Here is a 27,441-nt window from a genome sequence, read left to right as displayed (position 1 = left end):
CATGCCATTCCAGTTTGAACACAGCCATATGCAAATCAGTCTTGACCCTGTGCCCCATGGGAACAGTCCACCCCGAATTGCCAAGCCAGGTTCTCCCTGGACTGGAAACAGGCATCCTAGGACTGGTTTCGGGCTTTCAGCCATCTTCAGCCAGGATAGCTTGATTCCAGTGGCATGGAGAGCACAGGACTCATGTCTGAGCATACCCGTCCCACTCGGGGTGACAAATGCAAAAACAACTGTTTTTGCATCCTATCTGAAGACGGCTGTTAGCCAGAAACCGGTCCTAGAATGCTTGATACCGGTCCACGGAAGACATGGCTTGGCAGTTCGGTCTGGACTGTTCCCATAAGGCACAGGGTCAAGACTGATTTGCATATGGCCATGTCTGAACTGGGGTGGCTTGGTGAGCAAAATAACAATGGATTAAACCCAGATCTGTGACTGGGAGTGAATGTTTTGCCATTGTGCAACATTCCGTCCATCATCTTGTGTGTTTTGCTGTTCACCCTATGTGGGAAGGGTATGCCCAGACGTGGGTCCCGTGCTCACTAAGCTGAAGTACCGAAGATTTATCACAACCCAATAGAGCTATACTTAAAAATAGCCATGATATCATTTACCAATAATCAGTCAGTTGGCAGTGCAGAAAGTCCAATAGTTTATTATGCAAACAAACTCTGCCAGAGGAGCTTCTCGCGACCTAACCCCTCGAGGTCCGCCGAGAAGACTGCTGGCACATTATCAACAGATCACATATATACTGTTACATTTCAAAACCGTTACCTAAGAAGGAAAAATACAAGTTGGTACAGGTTGGTGCAAAGGAAAGACCATATATGGCACACAAAGCATCCTTAGTTTTAGCTCAGCTTGTTATAGCAAGGTCGAGGAGGGTGACTCCCTTCTGCCAGCTCTAGGAGAGTCCGTACAGCGCCTCCTGGAATGTGCTTATCCAGCCTACCCCCACCTACAACCTTGACAGGCCTGACGTGCAGGAGCAGCAGCTTGTTACATTTGTTAGACTATTTCTAAGGGGTACGGCTCTTACGAAGTGTAATGGTAGATTTCCACTAATACAGCAAGAGGACTAGGCCCCAAGATGGCGCCTGTCGGTTCAAACTATATTGCTAATAAGAAGACGAAAAGCTAAATAATGTGTATGTTAATCCCAGCAGTATTACATATGCAGCTTATTAATACTCGAACGCCTACATTAGTCTAATAGGTACATCAAGCTAATTTCTAACCGTAATTATGTGTTTTATCAGGCCTAATTCAGATTTTGGTTCCTCAAACCCTCCTTTTAGCGTGATGTAGCTAACTAAGATAAACATTAATCTTGGAAAACTTCCTCATCAATGGGCCATTAACTCCCTAATCTCCTGTTGGAGCATCTGAGGCTTAGAAAGGGTGGGAGAGGGGACAAGCATGGCCGTCAATTTGGTGTCACAGTAGGAGCAACAGGCTGGACCACATTGCATACAAAGGTAGCAAGTGAAGAGGATACCTGCGGCTCCAGCAACTAGCATCAATAATTTCCAACCCCAGGTAGATAGAAGCCCCCAAAACCAACTAGAGAGTGACCAGGATCCATTCTCAGTGTGCATTTCTGCAGCAATGCGATGCAATTTCTGAATAGCCAAATGAACCGTGGGGGCGGAGTCTGGAATGTAAATGCAGCAGGAGCTGCCGATCACCCTACATGCTCCTCCCCGATCAGCCAAGACAACATCAAGAACCATCCGGTTCTGAAGAGAAACGAGTCTCTTCGCCTGAAGCTCTACTGTAATATTTGTCATAATCTCAGTAGTGATATTTATGACATTCTCCACTATCCTGGACAATCGTCTTATTTCTCTACTATTGAATATTGGTCCCCAGAAAGGGACCAATCCCTTGGTAAAATCCGTAAACTGTTGCAAAGAAGCATCGGTTTGATCAACCTCAGTCATTTCAAGCTGCCTTCGTTGTCTTTTGGAAACTATTTTCGGGTAATGAAGTTGATGAGTTTTGTGATAATCTGATGGTGCTATGTATACGGGAGGGTACAAGAAAGACAGGTAACATTGCCCAGCCCATCCCCGTGGTAACCAGGTGTAGTGACCGGATATTTTGTCCTATTTCTGAGTGTTGGTGACTTTGGTCTACTACCATCCTAGTATAGTGGTTAGATCCCTATTTTTAGCCTATTTGTAGGGCTTGCCTATTGGCATGATTCTATATCTCTTTTGCCTCTTTTCGGGCCTAGAGGCCTAAACTAGAGGGTAGCCATCTTTTTTTGCCTCTGCTGACTGAGGCGCTTGCAGGCCAAAGGTAATGTTTTAGTTATAAGCTGTTTTCGCTCTCTGCAAACCGGTTAAGCCTAACCCTTATCAAGGAATGTGCTTAGTGCTCAAGTCTCCGGACAAAACAGCAGGTGGCCACTGTGGGAGCGTCTAGAGCAGGGATTTGATAGGAGGTAGCTTGCTGGCTGGAAATTTCCATGAGCAGAGAGCCTCCCATATTATCAGAGAACAGAAGAGCAGAGAGCTCAGATGGTTTTTGAAATTGAAGAGGTCAGATGGTTTTTGGAATTGAAGGAGTCAGATGATTTTTGGAATTTAAGAAGTCGGTTGGGTCAGTTTGGTCAGATGATTTTTGGAATTGAAGAAGTTGGTTGGATCAGTTTGGTCAGATGGAGTCAGTTGGTTTGCAGAGCTGGAGCTGAGAGCTGGAGCTGTGAGTTGGACAGCTGATCTGTGGAGCAGTTACCAGGCAGATGGAAGAGTTGGAATTGTTAGCAGACGATGAAGTTACATTTGGAGTGCAGTTGGAGTCAGTGAAATACAGACGCCAGGAGAAACACCAGAAGTTGAACCAGTGGAGTGAAGCTAGTACGTTGGTGATGGTGAAGGAGAGAGAGTCCTGATTCCACCAGAGAGAGGAACAGACAGTTGGACCCTTCTTAACAGGGTGAGGTATTAGCTAGTTTGCACTATATATAATCATTCATCCCCTTTTGTTTTCTAGGTTATATTTAGGTTCCTGTTTGCATCAATAATTCCCTACTGTATTATTGCAATGTTTTCTTTGTCTTGTTCTCATTCTAATAAAGAGACCCCAATGTGCATTAGTATCATTTGTATGTTTTCCTTTGGGAGGGAGTATGTGGGCTTTTCATAGCCATGTGCTGACGTACAGAAGGCTGGTGATCGCCTTCTTACAGGTAACCGAAGACAGTGAAGTGTACTGCTTCTGATCAGAGAATAACTGCAAATGCATTAGTCAGATCTGTGTATCTTTTAGGTGTGTATGTGTGCATTCTCGTGCATCTATATTGCTATTCCTCCTTGTCATTCTATTTGTGTGTTAAGAGGCCCCAATACATAGTAATTGCACTTGAGAGTTGTTTACTAAGACAGAATTAACCTTTCTTTTTAGCCAGATGCTGTCGTATAGAAGGATGGGCAATTCCCTTCTTACAGGTAACTGAGAAATGGAAGACAGGGTAGTTTTGATAGGAAATAACTCCCAGTAAATATAAGGTACTTAGGAACTTCCCAATAGAGAGAGAGAGAGCAGAAGGTATTAATAGGACAGTGAGATCGCTCAAGATATGGCGTTAATGAGAACACCAATTGTGATTGGTGTGTAATGAGATTGCTCAAGATAGGGCATTAGTGAGAACACCAATTGTGGATGGTGTGTAGTGAGATCGCTCAAAATAGGGCGTTAATGAGAACACCAATTGTAGTTGGTGTGGTAGAGTGAGCTGTTCTCCGATATGAGAAGGAGGGTATAATAGTCCGGGCCAGATTGTCACGGGGCTATAAGGTGAGATCATAGGATGAGACATAGAATTCTGTAGGTATTAGTGACTATTCTTAGTAATCCCTTAGATCTAGCAGTGTTTTTGATGGTATAAGCTTGTATATTGCGAGTTCCCCATTCCCGGGTAAGTACTCAGGAACCGTTGTAAATAGGGTCCGGGAAGGGATGGTGTTACGTTTGGCCAGGTTGGTTGTATCCAGGTGAGTGGGTAATTCTTGGTCCGAGAATCCGGTCATTACACCAGGTGTAGGCATTTTCCCCACATACGAAATACACATTCGGTGGTGTCAACAGTGGAGGACTGCTAAAATTTTTCATTCTATATGTGTAATTACAAACACTATTCCCAACTTGCACATGCCCAATTCCTTGTGCACAGAAAGCAGAAGAAGTATTCAAGATAGGGACGGGCCTAATGCGTTCACTTGTAAGGTTCCTGGTGACAAACTGCTGGAAATACTGAGAATGATTAAAATTAGCAAAATCATAAAGTTCATCTTTCAACCAAGTACTGTTTTCATTAGTAGTATACAAATTCATACAAGCATCTGGGTCTAGTGATCCCACTCCCCCATTTCCTGCTGGATCGAACCCCTGGTGTGTTTCAATGTAAGAGTGTTCCTGTTCTGTTTAAGGTGGGAAGGAGCACAGAGCACAAGGAACCAACAAAGCCCATTTGGTTTGTTAAGAAAGCCCTCACTCACCGACCTGGTCGGTGACTTGCTTCATCATCGGGCCCCACCGGGTGTGACCGAATGCCACCCCGGTGTGCTGCGACGCCAGAATTACTGCGGAGCTGGTCTTGTGAGGGTGGGAGGGCTATGTGAAAATTTACGTGAATAGTGTGAAGTGGTGAGTTAAAATTGCCTTGTATGTATCAACAAATTCATTTAATCAAAGATCATCAAGGACAAGGTTTAAAAATGTGATGGTGAGTAAGGCCAACTAATTGGATGGTCTACTCCCACTAGCATTAAGTGACAACGTGAATGGTCAACATGAACATGTTTCAGCCGGTGTGGTATAATTAACCTGGCATTCGTCAGGACCTAGAGTGTAAACCTCGGCGGTATGGGCACTCTAAGGCCCACCCAACCAGAGGACTTGAAAGTGAAAAAGTCTGTGAAGTGCAAAAAAAGGGGGGGGGGGGCTTCACCACCCGAAGGCAGGACGCACACACCTCCGGTCTCTAAAATTTAGAGACAAAAATTAAAAGCACCTGCGGGGATTAAAAAACAGACAAACAAAACAAGACAAACAAACAATTAGAATTTTTGTCGATAGATTAGCCGATTCAAGCTAGTTACTTGTGCTCAAGGTGCCAGGGTGCACAACTCATACCTAATAGCAGAGGTGCGTGGCTCTGCCTGTGGCTGAGACTAAATGGTAGGTAGTATAGCTTTATGCAGTGACACTCTCATGGCAGATTGCCAAATTGCAGAATCTAACTGTGTGAGTGCGCAGGGAGGGAAATAGGTGAAAAAGGAGGCGAATGGCAGTGAGAACATTCAGGCATCACTAAATCACTCTGCGATCAATGGGCCAAATGGCCAGTGACCATTCAGCAAAAAGGCAACGAAAGAGGTGAGAAAAGGTAAGTTCTCACTTCACCAGGGATGAAAATCCACCCCATAGACCGCGGGAGGGAGGGGACGGCGCATTTGGCACATCCTAAAAGGAAAGCACAAAATGGGAAAGAAAGAGGGACAAAACACAGTCAGCAAGCAGTAACAGTACTTAGCTTAAATGGTCCTTTGCACCCAGAGTAGTACTCACGCCCACGGCGCCCGTCTCCTGCAGGTACGCCTATGTAGCCCTCGGAACCGGGTCTCGTCGATCCGGATTTAGAGAGTGTGGGTGGTTTTATGAGCCTCCGGTGAGGAATCCCGCGTCCGCGCTTCCGGGAAGGGAAGCGTGCGTACTGCGCATGCGTGAGAAAAGCGGGAGAAGAATAGAGCGTGAACCTCTTCCGGTAGAGGATACTCACTTCCGAAAGGGAAGGGCTGATTATCGCGCATGCGTGCCTGATCGGCTGTCCTGGCCAAAGCAATAGGACTTGGATTTTAGTAGTTGATGCGCATGTGCGGGAGTTTTGGGCCAATGCGGAGATATGTAAACAACGTGGAGTTTGTTATGGTGCGCATAGGCAGCCGAAATACCCATATGGTTGGAATAAGGAATAGGCAGACATGGCCCATGGGATAGAATTGCAGTAAAGAGGGGGATAAAAGATAACCCAGATGAGATGAGATTTGAATGAGGGAGGTGATGAATACTCATCTTATGGGTATAACTTCTATTAGTCAGATAATTGTGGGACACAATCACCACAGACACCAGGAGTTTTCCGGAACAGCTACGGGTCAGGGGATTTTTGCATTACTTGAGGACAGAGCCCCAAGGTATATCGTCATTGAGGCCATTGATATGGGTGCCCAGGCGGTATACCCAACGTTGTTCCTTTTCAAACAATCTCTCAGAAATGTTGGTGCCCCCAGGGATTTGTTCAATCACAGTCCATTTTAGATCGTTGGTGGTGTGATTAGTTTGTAGAAAGTGATCACTCATTTTTGTCGTCGATTTTTCAAGAACAAGAGAACAAGAGAACCTTCAACCAAGTCTCTTGGCAAACAGACGACGCTGTCGGGAACCGCACCAGGAGCCAGACACCGCAACCAGGGACAAGCAACCAACAAGTCTAATCACAAATTTGTCGGATACCCAATTAACACCTGTTGAACAGCGAGTATTAGAGAAAGGGCTGGGCTTTGTACCTACAGCCCGCCCCGATAAATTTAAGCTACATTGCGAACTCACTGACTTTTTTCGCAAATTAAAACTGAAGGCCTTCTTTGAAGGGAAAGAGGACCCTAACGCAGAAACGCGTAAAGGTGACACTGGCTTAAGACCAAAATCAACATTTGTACCCCCACCTTATACTGTACCAGCTGCCATCACAGCTTTCGAACAAGCAGTGTTTCTGGATCTAGAAACAAGCCCTGAACCACAGAACTACGGGAATTTCAGTGCCGAGGAGTATCGGGCACTGGAAAAACTAAAAAACAATAACGCAATTACAATAAAACCTGCCGACAAAGGCGGCGGCATCGTAATTCAAAATACGACGGACTATGAGAAAGTTTGTGAGGAATTACTAAATGACATCAACAATTACTTTCCACTCACCGAGGATCCTTCTCCAGAACTCCAGAACCGTATTACCAACTTGGTTAAGGAAGCCGAATTGAGGGGACATATATCTAAAAATGAAGCAGATTTCCTCTCTACAAGTAAGAACATTATTCCTTACTTTTATACACTCCTGAAGACCCATAAAAACAAATTGCCGCCCCCTGGACGCCCGATTGTGTCAGGAATTGGGTCTCTACTGGAACCCTTGTCCACCTTCTGTGACCAGTTCCTAAAACCAATTGTTCAAAACACACCGACATACCTCAAGGATACAAAGAACCTGTTACGCCAACTGCAGACCATCACCTTTGAGCCAGATACTATCATCTTGGCTACTTTAGACATTGAGAGCCTTTATACTAGTATCCCGCAAGATGAGACAATCATGGTATTAAAAGCTGCTCTGAACTCTGTCACTTGGGAATACAATACTCCCCGAGAATTTATAACAGAATGCGCAACAATCGCACTCAAAGAAAACTTCTTCGCTTACAAAGGACGGCTATTCCTGCAATGCTCTGGTACCTCGATGGGCAGTACATTTGCTCCCAGCATAGCGGGGTTGTATGTTGCAGATTTTGAGGCTAAAAACATACAGTCTATTAACAATCCGTTTGGCAGAAACATTTCGTACTGGAAACGGTACATTGATGACGTGCTGCTCATCTGGAAGGGCAGCATGGAACGACTAATGGAATTCCTCTGCTGGATTAACACCCTCAACAGGTATTTAAAATTTACCCATACAGTGAGCACCACGGAGGTGGTGTTTCTTGATGTGGTAATCATGAATAGTGGAACAACTCTGACTACCAAGACCCACTATAAAGCCACAGCCAAAAACAACTTGTTACAGTTCTCCAGCTTCCACCCTCGCCCGTTAAGGGAGAATCTCCCTTACGGACAATATTTACGAATCCGCCGGAACTGTAGCAATATAGTTGATTTTAAACGTCAATCAACTGACCTAACGACCAAGCGGGCACAAAGAGGTTACCCAAGTCACCTTCTCAACAAAGGTTTCAAACGGGCACGGAACCAACCATGGGAAGCCCTCCTAGAACCCATCATAAAAACAACAACGGAAACTCCCTTGACTTGTGTAACCACCTACAGTGCATTATCCAATCTAATGAAAAAATCAATAAACAAGAATTGGAAAATCATCACAAGCAGCAAGAAGGATTGGCAGAAACCACTGTTTTCTTTTAAGAAAGGGCACAGCCTCAAAGATGCCTTGGTCCACACCAGACCCAAAGAACTACCCGCAACCCCTGTGAGGAGTGTCACTGATGCATGGAACCTACCCAAAGTCACAGGCCATTTCCCCTGCTCAAACTGCTCTGTCTGTCACCTGACAGCCCCTACCAAATCCTTGACCCTTGAACCCGTAAAAACATGGTGGCAAAAAGCACATACTAATTGCAACTCCATAAATGTTGTGTACCTTGTCACATGCCCATGCTCACTCCGGTATGTGGGCATGACAACCAGAAAAATTAAACAACGGATATGTGAGCATAGAAGTAACATTAGGTGCAAAAAATCGACGACAAAAATGAGTGATCACTTTCTACAAACTAATCACACCACCAACGATCTAAAATGGACTGTGATTGAACAAATCCCTGGGGGCACCAACATTTCTGAGAGATTGTTTGAAAAGGAACAACGTTGGGTATACCGCCTGGGCACCCATATCAATGGCCTCAATGACGATATACCTTGGGGCTCTGTCCTCAAGTAATGCAAAAATCCCCTGACCCGTAGCTGTTCCGGAAAACTCCTGGTGTCTGTGGTGATTGTGTCCCACAATTATCTGACTAATAGAAGTTATACCCATAAGATGAGTATTCATCACCTCCCTCATTCAAATCTCATCTCATCTGGGTTATCTTTTATCCCCCTCTTTACTGCAATTCTATCCCATGGGCCATGTCTGCCTATTCCTTATTCCAACCATATGGGTATTTCGGCTGCCTATGCGCACCATAACAAACTCCACGTTGTTTACATATCTCCGCATTGGCCCAAAACTCCCGCGCATGCGCATCAACTACTAAAATCCAAGTCCTATTGCTTTGGCCAGGACAGCCGATCAGGCACGCATGCGCGATAATCAGCCCTTCCCTTTCGGAAGTGAGTATCCTCTACCGGAAGAGGTTCACGCTCTATTCTTCTCCCGCTTTTCTCACGCATGCGCAGTACGCACGCTTCCCTTCCCGGAAGCGCGGATGCGGGATTCCTCACCGGAGGCTCATAAAACCACCCACACTCTCTAAATCCGGATCGACGAGACCCGGTTCCGAGGGCTACATAGGCGTACCTGCAGGAGACGGGCGCCGTGGGCGTGAGTACTACTCTGGGTGCAAAGGACCATTTAAGCTAAGTACTGTTACTGCTTGCTGACTGTGTTTTGTCCCTCTTTCTTTCCCATTTTGTGCTTTCCTTTTAGGATGTGCCAAATGCGCCGTCCCCTCCCTCCCGCGGTCTATGGGGTGGATTTTCATCCCTGGTGAAGTGAGAACTTACCTTTTCTCACCTCTTTCGTTGCCTTTTTGCTGAATGGTCACTGGCCATTTGGCCCATTGATTGCAGAGTGATTTAGTGATGCCTGAATGTTCTCACTGCCATTCGCCTCCTTTTTCACCTATTTCCCTCCCTGCGCACTCACACAGTTAGATTCTGCAATTTGGCAATCTACCATGAGAGTGTCACTGCATAAAGCTATACTACCTACCATTTAGTCTCAGCCACAGGCAGAGCCACGCACCTCTGCTATTAGGTATGAGTTGTGCACCCTGGCACCTTGAGCACAAGTAACTAGCTTGAATCGGCTAATCTATCGACAAAAATTCTAATTGTTTGTTTGTCTTGTTTTGCTTGTCTGTTTTTTAATCCCCGCAGGTGCTTTTAATTTTTGTCTCTAAATTTTAGAGACCGGAGGTGTGTGCGTCCTGCCTTCGGGTGGTGAAGCCCCCCCCCCCTTTTTTTTGCACTTCACAGACTTTTTCACTTTCAAGTCCTCTGGTTGGGTGGGCCTTAGAGTGCCCATACCGCCAAGGTTTACACTCTAGGTCCTGACGAATGCCAGGTTAATTATACCACACCGGCTGAAACATGTTCATGTTGACCATTCACGTTGTCACTTAATGCTAGTGGGAGTAGACCATCCAATTAGTTGGCCTTACTTACCATCACATTTTTAAACCTTGTCCTTGATGATCTTTGATTAAATGAATTTTTTGATACATACAAGGCAATTTTAACTCACCACTTCACACTATTCACGTAAATTTTCACATAGCCCTCCCACCCTCACAAGACCAGCTCCGCAGTAATTCTGGCGTCGCAGCACACCGGGGTGGCATTCGGTCACACCCGGTGGGGCCCGATGATGAAGCAAGTCACCGACCAGGTCGGTGAGTGAGGGCTTTCTTAACAAACCAAATGGGCTTTGTTGGTTCCTTGTGCTCTGTGCTCCTTCCCACCTTAAACAGAACAGGAACACTCTTTTGTTGTTGATGTCTAATACAGTTTGGGGACTAAGAGTGTCCATGACTCTCTCTATCTCTCTTGTTGTTTATGAGTGTTTCAATGTAAGCCAATATCATGTTATAGTCTTTCTTTGAGTACTGTTCGGGGTTTTCCACATAATGGTTATACATGGCGGAGAACATTTGAAACCATGCTTCACAGCTACCTAAGTAGGAGAAGGGCAGAGAGAGAAATAAGTCATGTTTATGCATAACTGATAACAGGAGTCCACAAACCCAACAATCGGTCATATTAGTAGTACTATGGGTTTGGTGGAGCATTTCTACGAACACATTCTTAGCATAAGTCTGGCGATGTCGCTCCTTATGTGGTGCTAAAGTGAACATCAAGTGCTCAGGCGGGGCAATGGTAGAAGGTATCATGGCTTGCATTGGATATCTATACTCTAAATATATGAATATACTCATAAAAATGGCTAATATAACAGTTATCACTAACACAAAAGCTACTTTTAGATGCATGGTCCAGGCAGAAAACATTGGCTCATAAAATGGCAAATATCGTGGTGCAAAAGGACGTTCTTCTTCAGGTATAACGCAACCAAAAGGGTACATTCCTAACTTAAAGTCCAAAGCTAAAGTCGGGCACAGCAGTCCGTCCTGCCAGAGGGGTTCTTCTCCCTGTGTTCATCTAGAGCCTCACAGGCAGACTCCTATCGTTCATCTCAAGAAAGCAAAAACGTTGTTGACAAGGAAATCCAATATACAACCTGGCCGTTTACAAGTGACAGTCTTTCTTTCTGAACAAGACCAAAGTTCCAGCTCTCAACTAGTTCAATGCAGTGTCTCGCTCAGTACCTCAGACTTGAAATCTAGCAAACCCTCCTTATTCAAGTCTTTCCTTATCTCCTAACCGTGGTATCTGAGGTACAGTGATGTTTTCTTGGCCGCAGGTTGTAACGCACATGACCCGGAACCTCCTCATCAGAGAACAGCACCGGAGGAACGTTTCCTTCATCAGAGCCCCTGCTTACTGGGATAACGGTGACAGGTTGAAGGGCACTTGCAGATTCACAGGGGACCGTTCCACCCGATCCCGTCACTCCTTCTTGCCTTTGCTCTATTTCACAGGCGTCGGAAAAAGGGACAAATGCAGTGGCTCTCTCACTTTCCTGGGTCAAAATTCCATGCGTATGCTGCTGATCATAAGGGAGCGGGGTGGTAACCGTTTCAGATGGGAAACGTGAATCCAGTGTTTCTTCCCCTCCACCTTTACAGCCGTCCGCGTGGCAAGAAGGATTTGATATGGTTTAGATCATCTCAGAGCCAGGCTGGTGTCTCGTTCGTACTTCTTGACCAGTACCCATTGGCCAGATTCCAATCCATGTCCAGGACCCTCTGGCAAGGGCTGCAGGACAGATGCTACCTGTTGATTAATAGAAGGGAGGTCTTTAGTCAAAGTATACAGATAATCAATTAACATAGGATATTCAACATCAGTAAAGGACCGTGGTCTGGGCACTCCCCATACATTGGCAGGTCGCCCAAAAATTACTTCGAAGGGAGAGAGACCAGAACGGGAATGAGGGGTAACTCGTAAGGACATAAGGGCCAGGTGCAAGGTATCGGGCCACTTCAAACAAGTACTTTCCTGAATCTTAGCCATTTTTAGTTTCAAAATCCCATTATACTTTTCCACTAAACCTGCCGACTGAGGGTGCCGTGCTGCATGAAACTTCTGTCGTATCTGCAGTCCATCACAGATGTGTCTAACAAGAGCCCCATGGAAATGTCCCCCGTTATCTGACCAAATCAAACGGGCAGCCCGTATCTCGGGATAAAATCTTTGATAAGAGCTTTTGCTGTAGCCAAAGCAGTGTTCTCCTTAGTTGGATAGGCCTCTACCCATTTACTAAAGGCACAAACCACTACCAGAACATATCTTAGGTTGTTGACGTGCTCCTTATGGATGTAATCCATCTGGAGTACTTCAAACGGCAAAACAGGAGGTGCAAAATTCCCACTCAGAACATTTTCTCCCTTTCCCGGATAGTGTTGTAAACAGACCATACAATATTGAACCAAATGGACAGCCGTCCTTTGAATGTTGGGATTAGTCCATACTGGGTCCAACAAAGCACAAATACATTTAGCTCCAATATGAGCCGGAGCATGAGCCATAGTTACAATGGCTTGAACCAATGCATTGGGCAACAGCCATCTTTGTTTTTCTGTCAAATCAACCCAACAGTTATTCTCATCCAACCTTCCCACTTCCTGCTCCCATCGTGTCAATTCAACTGGAGTGGCTTCCTTCTGTTTTTCTTTTACACTCTCTATGGTATTATTGAACGAATCAGATTCTTCCACCCATCTTGCAGAAGAGGTTACAAACATAGCCGATAATGTGGACTGAGCCGCCTGCTTAGCAACCTGGTCAGCAAAGGCATTCCCCTACCCTACTTCATTTACCACTGCCTTATGGGTACTCCATTTGATTATGGCTAATTTCTTGGGTAAGGTTAGGGCAGCAAGTAATCGTAACACCAAGGGGCCATTCTGTATTTTCTGACCGTGAGAGGTGAGGAAGCCCCGCTCCCGCCACAGCCGCCCAAAGCTATGGGCCACGCCAAAGGCGTATTGGCTGTCTGTATAAATGTTAACCTCAAGTCCCTCACTCAATTCACAGGCTCGTAATATTGCCACCAGTTCAGCAGCTTGGGCTGATCGATAGGGATCTCGAGAAGTCTCAACTACCATTTTTAGTGTGGTGATTGCATATGCAGCTGTTGTTGTGCCATCTGCTAACTTGAAACAAGACCAGTCCACATATAATTCCCCTTGGGGGTCAGATAGAGGAATGTCAGTGAGGTCAATCCTTCCCTTCGTTTCTTCCTCAGTTCGAAATATGCAATCATGTACATCGTTTGAAGTTTCACTTGAAGGGAGAGGTAACAATGCGGCAAGGTTTACCATGGCACATAGCATAATCGTAATATGTGGAGCAAATAGTGTCAATTCATAACCAGTGAGGCGAGCGCTTGTAAGATGCTGTGTTTTGGTTTTATTTAGCGAAGCATCCACAGCATGTGGCACAATCACTGTTAGGCTAGAATTTAAAACGAGCCCCTCCGACTGCCGATGGCCACCGCAACAGCTGCAGTGGCCCTCAGGCAGCTATGAAGCGCTCTGGCAACATTATCCAATGTGGCCGAGAAGTAAGCGCAAGGTCTTTGCTTACCACCAAATCCTTGCGTTAACACTGAAAGCGAGCAACCGTCGACCTCATGCACGTATAGTACAAAAGGTTTACGGTAATCATGAGTACCCAAGACAGGTGCAGAAAAAAGAGCCGATTTTAAAGCATCAAAAGAGTGCTGACATTCATCATTCCAAGGAAGAGGTTCATGCACATCTTTAGTGGTTAAATGTAACCAAGGTTTAGCAAGGAGAGAAAAATTAGGTATCATTGGCAACAGTAGGAAGTGATGCCAAGAAAAGCACGAACTTCACGTTGGGTGCAAGGGACAGACATGTTAGAAATAGTTCATACGTTCAGGTGTCAAACGCTTACCCTCCTTCGACAGTAGATGACCTAAGTAGGTCACCTCCTGTCGACAGTATTGAAACTTAGACAAGGACACCTTATTGCCTTTCGCCGCCAGATGGTGCAATAATTTAACAGTGGCATCCTTACACCCCTCCTCAGTGTCGGACGCTATCAACAGATCATCCACATATTGTAAGAGCACATTGCCTGAAGGTAACACTAAATCGTCCAACATAGATGCTCGGGCTTTCAGTATAGCTTTGAGGTGCACGACAGAATCTAAAGCTTCGGCCAGATAACGAGAAGCCGAAGATCTGCCGGCTGTCGGGATGAATCGGCATGCTCAAGAAAGCATTCTTCAGATCAATGACTGAAAAATATTGGGCAGTTGGTGGGATCATTGTCAGTATAGTGGTGATATCAGTTACTACAGGGTACTATGGTACTACAATCTTATTAACCTCCCGCAGGTTGATCACAAAACGATATGCATCAATATTCCCAGAATCAGAGCATTTCTTCAAAATCGGGAGAATAGGACTGTTACAAATATTAGCAGCTGTTTCCTCAACCACCCCTTTGTCAATCAAGTCCTGAATAATTGAGAGCAATTTTATACTGAGGTATACGTGGCAATTTTGCACCGGGCTTCAACGTGATATGGACGGGTGGGATGTCTAATTTACCCACATTGGCATCCCCAGTTGCCCATAACGTAATAGGGATGGCATCAAACTCAGGGGGAAGAGGTTCATTCTTGGAAAAGCACTGTTTCATATTATCAGTGGTGGGCTGTATTATTAAGTAAACACCATTGGGGGAACAATAGATTTTCGCATTCAACTTCTTCAACATGTCTAAACCTAACAAGTTCTCACCACAATGTGAGGTCAACAGAAAGGGGGAATCAATAGTTGCAGGACCAATAGTGAATGGGAGGGGTTTAGAGATGGGGCTTACCACCGGAACTCCTGAAAATCCCACTGATACGTTATTTTGCCCGGACAGAGTCCCCCCTGGGACCAATGATCGAGCAACAGAACTATTCATTGCTCCTGTGTCAATCAGAAAATTCTCGGAAGTCCCCATCAATTCCCCTTTCACATAAGGTCCTTGTTGATTGACTGGGATCGACACTTGGCCCCTACTCTGTCCCTTGCTGTCCTATGAATGATCATACCCATCCTGTTCTTCAAATGCTTAATTCTCATTATAGTATTGCCTACCTTGAGGGTTATCAAAGTGGTTTCGTTCAGACTTGCCTTGAACAACTTCCTCCCGCCGCATATCGCTCCGGTCTCGGCCGCCTCGCCCACGCCCCGTCCCCGGACAGCTCTGTTCTGGGCAAGCAGTAACGGACACTGAGCTCTCCAATGTCCTTCCTGTTTACAATAAGCACACTGATTTATCCCTAACGGCGTGGCCGTGCCAGCGCTTCTTCCTGTCCCCACCCCTCGGGATACTGGCCCTTGGACTCCTCTCCCCCCTCCTTGTCCTCGAATGACTTGCTGCAGCAGTACTCGGGTCTTAAGATCCTTCTCCTTTTTCGCTACTTTGTCCTTACTCTCATTTACCCTATGCTCATAGTATTGGGCCATACTAAGTATCACGGAAGGAGAAGAGGTAGTCCAGGTACTCTTGGCGGCTTGCAGCCGGGCAGAGATTTCGGGTATCAAGTTGGTCACAAAACGGTTTACAAACAACCAGACCCCACCTTCCGTGGCTAGGTCCTGCCCGCTAAAATCAATGAAAGTACCCTTGAATCGAGTGAAGAAATCGGAAACGCTTTCGTCTTTCTTCTGTTTACAAACGGTCAATTTATCTCAATCAACTTTACGTGGGGGTATCAGGGTGTGCATGTAAGCAATTATTTTTGCGGGAAGGTAGTAATTTCATCTCTGGGCTTGTCCCCAGGTTTTTGGTCTCCGTCCCAGTCTTTCAACTGAGTCCATGTCCCTCCTAGTTCCGCTGCGTGATCAGTGTCATGAACCTGTCGCCATATATCTACGGGAACCAGTAATCCGAAAAACAGTTCGACATCTGCTAAGGTCATCACAGCCGATGCTGCAGCTTCCGTTAGTTCTTTATAATAAGCAGTCAGGTTTTTACGAGGGTCAGGCAGTTGTGATTTTAAAGCAAGGACCTAGCTTCGTTTCCATGGTGTATATACCCATTGTTCCTGAAACCGTGCTTCTACTCGGGCTCTTGTAACTTGGTTGTTATCATCGCGTGCTTCAGGCACTTCAGGATGGAAAATAGGGTGCACTTCCCTCATGGGATGTTGAAAATCCCAGTTGGGACATTTCACAAACATTCTACCTCGATATTTCACCAAGGTTTCTACATTTTTGTACACTTCCACCGGGCTCAGATCAAACTTATGAGCCCTGTCCACGATATCATACAGTATTTGAGGGGCTAAACCCTCCTGAAAGCATTGTTCCCATGCGTCAATAAGATACTGGGACATTTGGTGCAAAGCATGTTGCTGCGTAACCGGTTCGAGGTCTTTTATGGTACTCCATAAATCGACCACTGTATATGCATCCTTCCGCATCCATTTGACTGCCTGTTCTGCTATAGCCTCCTTCTCACTATAGCCCACAGAGGCTCTCGTAAACAGGCGTCTAGCGTTCATTCCAACTGGATCCCCCAATGGGGTGCGCTCCCTCTCCTCAGGGGTCATACTAGCTGATTGAGTGGTCCATATTGGACTCGGGGTTGCCAGAACTATACGGGAAGTTCCCGGGGGTTGCCGTGTGTCAGGGATAAGGGTAGCCATGTCTCTCAATGAGGTAGTGGTGGCACAAGTAGTACCTAGGGGGGTGAGAGGCACGGCTGCCTCCTGGGCGGAGGCTAAAGAGGCAGTAGCGGATGAAGAGGCACAGTGGGGTATATGCTCTGAGGCGCATACGATGGCGGAGGCCGAACATTCAATAAATCCTCTATCTCATCTTCTGCCTCATTTCGAGTCACATAACTCTTGTCTACCTGTAACCTGAACTGTCTATCTAAAAATCCAATATTCTGCTCAGTTTGATTTTTATCATGAGCAATGGCTTTCTGAGTCACAGTTTGTCCTTGCTTTATCCTTACCAATTTCTCTGCCCTGATACGTCTCCGCTTTGCCTCCTTTTTCCACTTATTGAGAGTATCGAACATGGTCTGCCTGCTGCGTTTAGCAAACAGACGGTCTTGCAAATACTGGATCTTTTTCTCATCGAAAGATCCTGTCAGCGGCCATTGTAATTCCACATTATCTTTGATGTACTTATTCCATAAAGTATTAAATAGGAGTGGGCCAATCCCATGTTTACAGTACATATCATGACTGGGACTTCCCTCTGGTGGGGCAGGTTGGCTTTCGTCCAGTCTTGTGCCTCCCCGGAAAATACAGCCGAAGCATAACTTACTAAAACACAGCATTGCCCCTCCTCTAGAATCTAACTACTTCTAGCTGAAAAAGAAGAAAAGGTTAATTTACAACGCTTTCACACACATGGCCATGTTTCAATCAAATTCAATTTACACACAAATAGATCGACCACAATCTTCACATCGACATAAAAGACAAACAAACTTATATCAAACAGAAGGGGGAGCCCGTTGACTCCCACCTATGGAGAACTCTTTCCAATATTTCCAACAAAAGACCCAAAATCAAGCACCAAAGTCAAACAGTCTTGTCCTTAGACTGTCTAGAGATAGCCACACAGGTTTCTTCAAACCACAGACCGACCTAGGGACCATCTGGCAACCTTCATGGTTCACCCCCCGGACTATTCTGGCTGAGCCCGCTTTTTCAAGCGCCGCTCCAGATCTGTCCGTGGGCTACCCAGTCTCAGCTGCCAGCCTTTCCAAGAGCAGTCCGGCCGGGTGTACACTTCACAAGTTACACAAAGGCGTCTGGTTCCAATCTCTATTACTTTTCCCAAGACAGGAGCTTCTGCCCGCACAGCCTTGATACTGCCCCGTCAGACCCCCTTCTGAGTTCTCCGTGGCCTGAAACCACCAAATACCAAATTCAAATCCAAAGGATATCCAACACAAAACAAAACAAGTCCCTCACCTGGTGCACTCAGGTTTGATTGCGCGTTCTTCACTGCCAACTCCTATAGACCAACGTGGTCTGTTCCCGGGTTACACCCGTAGGACTCCGGCGTGAGGTCACTAGCAGCTGAGGCTCTCTCGATCGGAAGAACGGAGCAACCCCCAAACTTTTCGGTCGATCCTCCCCCCCGATGAAGATCACCCTTCCCAATGTCCGGTTCCTTTCTGATTACAGAGGGACAACCCCAACACAGAGTCCCGGCGGAGTCGCCAACTGAAGTATCGAAAATTTATCACAACCCAATAGAGCTATACTTACAAATAGCCCTGATATCATTTACCAATAATCAGTCAGTTGGCAGTGCAGAAGGTCCAGTCGTTTATTATACAAACAAACTCTGCCAGAGAAGCTTCTCGCGACCTAACCCCTTGAGGTCCGCCAAGAAGACTGCTGGCACATTATCAACAGATCACATATATACTGTTACATTTCGAAACCGTTACCTAAGAAGGAAAAATACAAGTTGGTAAAGGTTGGTGCAAAGGAAAGACCATATATGGCACACAAAGCATCCTTAGTTTTAGCTCAGCTCGTTATAGCAAGGTCGAGGAGGGTGACTCCCTTCTGCCAGCTCTAGGAGAGTCCGTACAGCGCCTCCTGGAATGTGCTTATCCAGCCTACCCCCACCTACAACCTTGACAGGCCTGACGTGCAAGAGCAGCAGCTTGTTACATTTGTTAGCCTATTTCTAAGGGGAACAGCTCTTACGAAGTGTAATGGTACGTTTCCACTAATACTGCAAGCAGACTAGGCCCCAAGATGGCGCCCGTCGGTTCAAACTATATTGCTAATAAGAAGACGAAAAGCTAAATAATGTGTATGTTAATCGCAGCGGTATTACATATGCGAGCTTATTAATACTCGAACACCTACATTAGTTTAATAGGTACATCACGCTAATTTCTAACCGTAATTATGTGTTTTATCAGGCCTAATGCAGATTTTGGTTCCTCAAAGCCACTGGAGTCAAAGCTATCTTGGCTGAAGATGGCTGATAGCCAGAAACCGGTCCTAGGATGCCTGATTCTGGTCCAAGGAAGACATGGCTTGACAGTTCGGTCTGGACTGTTCCCATAAGGCGCAGGGTCAAGACTGATTTGCATAAGGCCATGTCTGAACTGGGGTGGCTTGGTGAGCAAAATAATGATGGATTAAACCCAGATCTGTGACTGGGGGTAAATGTTTTGCCATTGTGCAACATTCCGTCCATCATCTTGTGTGTTTTCCAGACTATCACAAAATCAATTATTGCAAAATCACAAAGTCAGATGATGCAAAATCACCAGTGCAAGCGATGCAAGAGAATAAAACAGTGTTTACCAAGTCAGAAGCACAATAACACAAACAATGCAAGGTCCCCAGTGAAAGTTTTGCAAGTGAATATCACAGTATTTACCAGGTCAAAAGCACAGAATCAAATGATGCAAAAACACCTATGAAATTGAAGCAAGTACTCACTGTTTTGCTGACCCCCGGTAATCCAGCAGCGACTCACAGGTAGGCTGCAGTGAGGTCAATCCAGGAGATCTCAGGTGGGAGCGAGTTTCCACCGAAATTCGGGGAATGCCGAAAATCGGATGACTTCAGGCCATGCCACTGATGGGTCTGCAGGCAGTCCGCCTGTTGCAGGCCATGGCGGATTCGGTCTCCTGTTTCAAAATCCAATAATCCACATCCAGGAGGAACAAGAGGGCTTCTCCCTCATGTTCAGTGTTCTTATCCTTTTCCCTGGAGGGGTCGTCTGCGCACCTAAGTGACGCACTACGTGCCTGCCCTACCTCCTCTTATTTCCTGGCGGCCCCTCCCACTCGCCCTGACCAGATGTGCACTGGCCCAGCCTCTCTCGTGCCTCTCGCACGAAATGCCACTAAGGGACTCCTCCCCTAGGCAGGTGGGGCCTCTCATTATATGCAGAATAGTATAGGCACATTAAAAACCACAATTAAGCACAATTAACAGCCAAGCTATTTAATTATTCAGTAAATAGAGGTGACTGAAGTTCTGTGCGGACTTCTAGCGTTAGTCCATGGGAATATATTGGTAAATACTGCAAACTTGCAGTTTGTGGTTAGGCACACATTTTTGTAGATTGCTTCCCATCCAGTAAACTGTTCTAGTGATGATCCTGACAGGAGTAGAATTAAATTCCTCTATGTAGTTCAGAAAACTGAACTACATAGAGGGAGATGTAAGGGAACAGATTTCTTAATGAAGGAAACATTTTCCCAGTAGAGAAAGAAACCAACAAGTTACACAGTGCAAATTCACTTTTGCATTCAATATTGTACACCCATACTTTTCGATCTGCATACATGCATATGCATATATGTAGTCTTAGGAATTTGTAATAGTTGCAGATTCTAAGGTTTCCTCCCTGAAATGATTTGTATATTCCATAAACGACAGAATTTTTCTCAGAACATATCTAGGTTCAGAATCCTGTAAGTGTTTCAATCTTTCGTAACCTTTAGCCTATTCATGAAACAAAACTAGTTAAATGTTTTGTGCTACGTTTTGCTTTCTTGAACAGGATGATTAGTACCAGAAGTGCTTCATAACCAACCCAGGCTGATTTCAGATCTGATACCCAATTGTCATTTTTAACTGCTCTACTTTGAGGGAAATAATTTATTTCAAGTATAATTAATTACCTGATGAAGATGGCGTAGGTTTTGTCCACGTTTCACTTTCTGCCCCCCTCCAAATGTATTGTGAACAACAGGGGTTAGGTCCTTTACGTGGTGGGGGCTAGACCCTATATAAGTAACAAGCAGCACACAGTGCCCACACCACAATTACTCAATACGTATTTTGAAGGGTAAGAAACCAATTTATTGGCGCTTCCCTAGACCACATTACTTTGTGTTCATTATTTTATACCTTTTTCAAGTTTTCAAAAAATTCATAGCAGAAAAAGACAATGAATTCAAATATTTACAAGGCTAATTGAACTTTCTACAAACATTAAAAGACAAACATTATTTACACATTAGAAAACATTTTGACATCAAGCATTTACAACAAAATTACAAAAAATTGTAATGGTTTCATCACAAACAACAATTATTACAAACGACAAATGAGAGAAACTAGAGTTGGGAGGAGAAATATAAGCAACTCAATGGCTTATGAGTTTTTTGAATACTGGACCAGCCAGTCCTAGTGTTTTTTACAATGATGGTTTTTAACTCCCAAACAACACTGCCGACGCGTTTCTAGACCAGGCGTAAAGTCACTGGTCTGTCATCAGGGCTGTATGTATCTTGGATCTGCAAGATGCAAAAACATTATTTTACTTAATCTAGCGTGTGGGCTCCGTATTTCCATTCAGTAGCTAAAAACCATTCTGTGCTACATACCAAATCTGTTCAGAGGAGGACTTCGAGAAGGGTCTTTTGAAGGTCTTTTTGATAAATATCGTGGCCAGACAGGGATGCCTAAAGGAATTTTTTGAGTGTGTGTAAGTTACATTATTGGTCGACTTATTTTGCTAATGACAAAAACAAATTGAGAGTGGAAGGGGGGGAGAAAGCGTACCTTATTCTTTGAGAACTGCCGAATTACGGCGGGATCAATTTTGGCGGCGTAACCATCGAGGTTGAATCTGTGGTGTTGGGGAGATTTGCGTTATTAACTTCGTGGCATGCAACCAGGGTAACACGGTAGGTAAAAAACAATTAAGGTGGCCTACCTTCCTTCGTTTTCTTATTTTCAAGGAAAAAGGAGTATCACTATCACCATCCTAATAGAAAACAAAACACGACCTTAGCGGTATGTTTAAGGTTGTTGGGGCGCTAAATAAACGCTTACTGTTGCAGGGTGGATAATTACCTGCTGCTTTAGCCACTGCTCGATACTGATGGGGTCTTCTTTCTCTCAATAAAGATGGCCGCCGCTGTTTCCTGTTTGTTTTATACACAGGAATGAGCTGGTGCATTCTGGGACGTGAAGTCCCAAAGATTGCAGTCAGTTAAAAAAATGTTTATGTGTAACCAGAATGCACGTGGATTAATATCCTACTTCTGGCACATTGCACTCCTACATTTTTTTCAATAAAGGGTGAATGGTGCTTGCTCCCAAGTGTTTTAAACTTATTATGGATATTGAGGGAGCAAGTGACTCTGGCAATCTGTACTTGTAAAAACATTCAAGGGGCATCTCAAGGCCTTTTAAGGACCAATTTTATTATCAATGTGAAGAAATCAATCACAAAGACCAACGGAAAAACCAGGGATGTCCAACCGATGTAAGTCAGGACAAGGCGGAACCTGCAAATTTGATTATACATGCGCTATCTCAGACAGAGTATTCAGGCCAGTCTGTGCGCTATTAAATTTTAGAATCAGATACGCTTCTTTCTCTAGCGGAACCCGCTCGACGTCATGGCATTTGGACTTAGAGTTCATGGTATGCAGTACAGACCATTTGAACTCTTGTTAATGGTGGCCCTTTTCACAAAAATGTTCAACCATTGGAGCAGACATAACTTGTCTCTTGATACGTGATCGGTGCTGGCTGATTCTTTGATTCACTTGTTGGCTGGTTTTTCCAATATAGATTAATGGGCATGGACATAGTATCATATACACAACATTCTTGGTTCTATAATTAGAGAACTCTTTGTGTCTCCACTTGATTGCTTTGTGGACGAACTCATCACCTTCCATTGTGCTCGGACAAGCCACGCAGTTGCCACACTTGTGGTGGCCCTCGATCGGCTTGAGATTCCATTGCGCTAATAAGTCGCTTTTGGGCGTGGGTATTACTACATCAGCCCGAATGAGTTCTTGGCCAATACTGCAATTTTTTCGGTAGGCAAAAATGGGTTTGGGGAACGGACAGTTCAACCCCTCCAAAAGGTGCCAGTTCTTTAATACAGCCTGTCATAGTTTGTGTGTGTCTGGGCAGAAGGTTGTGATGCACACAAATTTATCCAGAGGTGTGCGCTGTTTAGTTTGTATGGCATTGTCTATTGCACAGAAATTGCCAACTTGAAATAAAAGCGTTATGTTTCTGATGCCTACCTTTGGATCTCTGATTTTGCAACATGCTAATGAATCTCTGTCCCATTCTCTCTCCTCCAATTCCCGCCTCCCCCACCCACAGATAATGAGCAAAGGACGAATTTTCACGGTTGGCAAACAAGACAGGCAGCCGGGACAATCACTGGTGACCATGACACTGCCTATCATTCCAGACTACATCCCCTCTTTCCGCATCATTGCTTATTACTACGTACAGGGCGAGATTGTGGCAGACTCCATCTGGGTGGATGTGAAGGACACCTGCATGGGAACGGTAAGCTATCCAATCAATCAATCAGTCAACTTTATTCGGTCCTCGGACCATAAAAGTGCAAATGCATACAGTTAAGGAAAATATAAGCTGCATACAATAGAGCATTAAAATGCTGGTATAAAACGAACTCTGGGGAAAAGAGATTGGAAGTTTAAAAATATTGATCAATAAAAGCTCCTAAAACCAAGGACCTGTATCAAACAGAGGTCCACAACATTGTCGACCAAATTGCCACAATAATAAAAGCATCGCAATTGGTTGAGACATATTGTGGGTCTCTAATACACACAAAATGTCTAGCATATAAAAAAGAGGACATTCAAATTATTACAACTAATAATCCAATAGAAAATACAGTCATTTTGCATTTTCAACATCAATCTTCTGATGGCCCACATCTTACCAAGAAACTTAGCTACTGCACAGGCTATCAGTAAACTTGTGTCAGATTTAAAAATGTGCAGTGCTTCTTGGTGAAAGCGGGTACCAAGGCGTTTGCAAAGGGGAGCTAGCCATGTGGATCTTGGAAACCGATACAATGGGCAAACAAAAAATATGTGGTCTATTGACTCAACAGCTAAGGGGCTACCAGGACAAAACTGAGTAAAGGACACAGGCTTTCTCCAAGAGGATGTAAGGGAAAGAGCCGAATCTGAATCGCATGTAAAGTTTTGTATTCTGCTGGACCATTGTAGCCTCCAGGTATTGCTCATGTTCGCTTGCCAATTTAAATAAAGTCTCATGTAAGATGGCCCTGACGCTGGTGGATTAGTGAGGACTGGGCCACCCAGTTCCAGTGTTGTTAATTGATTAAGTCCCTACAAGGGAGCTATGCAGGGTCCCTAGCATCCCACAATCCCCCCGACCATATTGCAGTAAGCACAGATTTCAATTTGTAGAACCATTCTATTTGCTTAAATCAATCGAGCACAATTATTTTGGATAAGGCAGCAGCAACTAAGGAAGAGCCAGAACAGAAGGGCACGTAGTTTTGCCTTCTCAATGATAGAAGTCCTGCCCATGTCCAACCTGACTGGGTGAAGCGGAGTGCTCTGTGGAACGGAAACCAGAGCTCTCAGAAAAGTGTTCTCCGTAGTCAAAGGGCCATCCAGATTTTCAATCCCCCACAGTCTGCACCATATAGTGCTGAGCCCACTGCCTTACAGTCATACTTACAGTCAGAGATATGAAGCAGAGCTGCTACAGTCCTGGTAGAGGAGGTCCTATGCTCTTTGATCATTGCCCCAGTAATCAGCCTGCGTTGAAGGGACCGCTTAATTATATGAGGCTTCCATGACTGATCATCGGAGAGGGTGATCCCAAGATACTCACAGGGTTACCCCACCCAATGTGAGCTTGCCGCTGTATGTTTTGTGGGGGTTCAGTATTAAAAGTTTTGTTTTGTGGTGTTAATCTCCAAACCTCCCATAGTGCAGTAGGCCTCAAAACAATCAGGTAGCAACTGAAGCTCTTTAGGAGGTTTAGACACTAGAAGCGTGTTGTCGGCAAACAACATTGTTACCACTTTGTTGCTCCCCAGACGGGGGCATCAGCAGGTGTTGCAAGGATCCTGCTCATACACAGAACTGTGCACAGAGACCTAGGACATCAATGAATTGTGGTGTACCAGAAACTCACCTCAGTACCTATAAAAACCCCAACCAGCTAGCATCAGTGTCACATTAGCCCTTCGTCCTATAGCAAAGTAACCAATGATTAGACAACCTAGAACATGCAGCTTAGGACCATCTCAGGAATGGTGGGTAGTGAGAACACTCTTTTGTTATACTCTCATACCAGTCTACAACAGAAGTAAGGAAGAGACACTGTAAGGTTAAAATATTTATTTTAACGACATGATCTCATGTGCAGTATTTTAGCCAACATAAGCAGACATATGAGTAAAAATAATATGGTCAGCATGGTTACAATTCCATAAAATACAAAAGGAGGAATTATATTACAATGATGGTGAAAACAGGTCCTATAGCACCTAGTTTTAACACCCTCCCCATATAGGAACTATGTATCATAAACTAAAGAAGGTCTCTTAGGCTCGTTTTGGGGCACCCCATTATCTTTCCGCTCAGTAAGAGTAAATTACATCTGCATCAGCATAGACTCTCTGCATCCCTGGAAAAGGAAATCTTCCAAGTGCCTGAAATCATGGCTAGTGTGTGATAATAAGGACGCCAGAATCTTACTTGGCTCACAGCTGCCAAAATGTTGTGTCTAGAAAATGTTACCCGAACATGTCGAAAAACAACTAACATGTTTTGATAACCTTGACGGCTCTAGCACTCACTGTGCAGACTAGTGGCACGATGTAAGTCTAGAGATGTCGAAAACAAACCTTTTCTCATGTGTGAACTTTCGTGAAGGCTAACTTATAAAAACAGCTATGCAGTGTCGTGTGCAAAAGCAGCAAAAGGTAAAATGGCGTTTAAACTTCTAATAAACCATGCTAACATAACATGCACGCAAAGTAGGCCCTAGGCCATACTACACAGGTATATCAGAAAGTTATTGGACAATGCCATTAACAAAAAGCAAGAAGAGTGTGGGGGCAAGTACGCAGTCCTGTCTAACCCCATTATTAATTTTCATTGGGTCAGTTAACTGTCCTTGACTGCCCCAGCGGACCCTTGCGTAATTGGCCTCATGGAGGAGAATTACTAGTCTTAGAACACCAAGAGGGAGGCCCATATCTCTCAGGACACATCAAAGCCTATGTCTTAGTACCAAATCAAAGGCAGACCGTAGATCAATAAAAGCAAGATAGAGGCTTCCCTGGCCTATAGTCACAGTCTTCCATGTCAATAAAATAAAGCAAAATTTATGGTCGATGGTGCTAGTTTTCTTCCTGAACCTAGTTTAGAAGGGGGACAAGATGCTAAAGTCGCTGATCCAGACCTGTATTTTTACAAGGAGTGCCTGAGTGAGCACCTTTTGCACACAGTCTATCAAACTGATAGGCCTTTAATTGGAGGGTGACGATCGGTCGCCATTCTCGTAGACTGGAATCACCTCAGCTCCCTTCCAAGAAGGTGAAATTGGGGCACCTGCTGAGATACCATTAGCTAGTGCCAGAATCGAAGTTGTCCAATTCTCAACATCACTAAGGATAACATCACCGGGAATGCCATCAGGTCCAGCAGCCTTGCCCTAATTATGGAATTAATGCTGGCCCTGATTTCAGCACCTGTGAAGAAATCGCTAGTGGATAATTGAGCATGTTCAAGGGTGCAGGCTACAATTTACGGGTTTTTAAATCAGGAGTATAGTGTGGAAAAGTGATCATGCCAGGCTGCAATGGGAATGTTGTTAGTAGGTGGCTGGGGCCTGTTGGCATCCCCCTGATAACTAAAAGCCAAATTACTTGGAATCTCTCCTATTGCAGGCCTCACTGATTAGCGGCCAGGATTTTTCTCCCATTCCCTCTTTGCTCCTGCCTGAGCTACCTTATATGCCCTCCTCACTTCTTGCAGTTCTGCCACATTGTTTGCCCTAACAGCGACACAGTTAGTTGGCGTCTGAGACTCCTGCACTCCTGGTTGACCCAGGCAAACTGTGACCTGTTTTTTCTACTGGTATCCTGGGGACATAGAGGTTCTCTAAAAAGAGTGGCCAACAGACTAAAAAGATGACTGTGACAAGTTGTAACCTCATCCAGCTTTCCCAGTTTGTCAGCTAAGCTAACTAGCTTTGTGGTACCATCTAGCACATTGCGTTTATTACTTCTATTTTCTCTCCATCTAGGGATACCTAGGCCCAATTGAGCCGTCTATTATCATTTGTTAATGTTAATGTTAATGTTAACTGTCATTTATTGAGCGCTCGTACGCCCGGAGGCTTCATGGCGCTGTAGGAAGGAACAGGGCGCGTCAGTCGTTTGATAGAAGGAAGCAGCTCAATAATGTGCCTGAGAAAAGAGCCAGGTCTTCAGAAGATGTCTGAAACTAAGGAGATTGTCACTTAGT

The 27,441-nt window shown here is 44.9% G+C and overlaps 1 protein-coding gene across 3 annotated transcripts in view; it reads left to right on the top strand.

The window, feature by feature from the left end:
- LOC147748463 (A.superbus venom factor 1-like) overlaps positions 1-27,441 on the top strand; it is a 1,277,467-nt gene that overhangs the window by 589,276 nt on the left and 660,750 nt on the right. For all 3 annotated transcript variants that reach the window (XM_086962056.1, XM_086962049.1, XM_086962065.1), the window contains one exon: positions 23,270-23,461. In XM_086962056.1, coding sequence (XP_086818182.1) covers positions 23,270-23,461 — 192 coding nt within the window. The remainder of the gene's footprint in view (positions 1-23,269; positions 23,462-27,441) is intronic.

This window comes from Lissotriton vulgaris, chromosome 1_1 (assembly GCF_964263255.1).
Source record: "Lissotriton vulgaris chromosome 1_1, aLisVul1.2, whole genome shotgun sequence".
Lineage (NCBI taxonomy): Eukaryota > Metazoa > Chordata > Amphibia > Caudata > Salamandridae > Lissotriton > Lissotriton vulgaris.
This window is presented reverse-complemented; position numbering and strand designations above follow the sequence as displayed.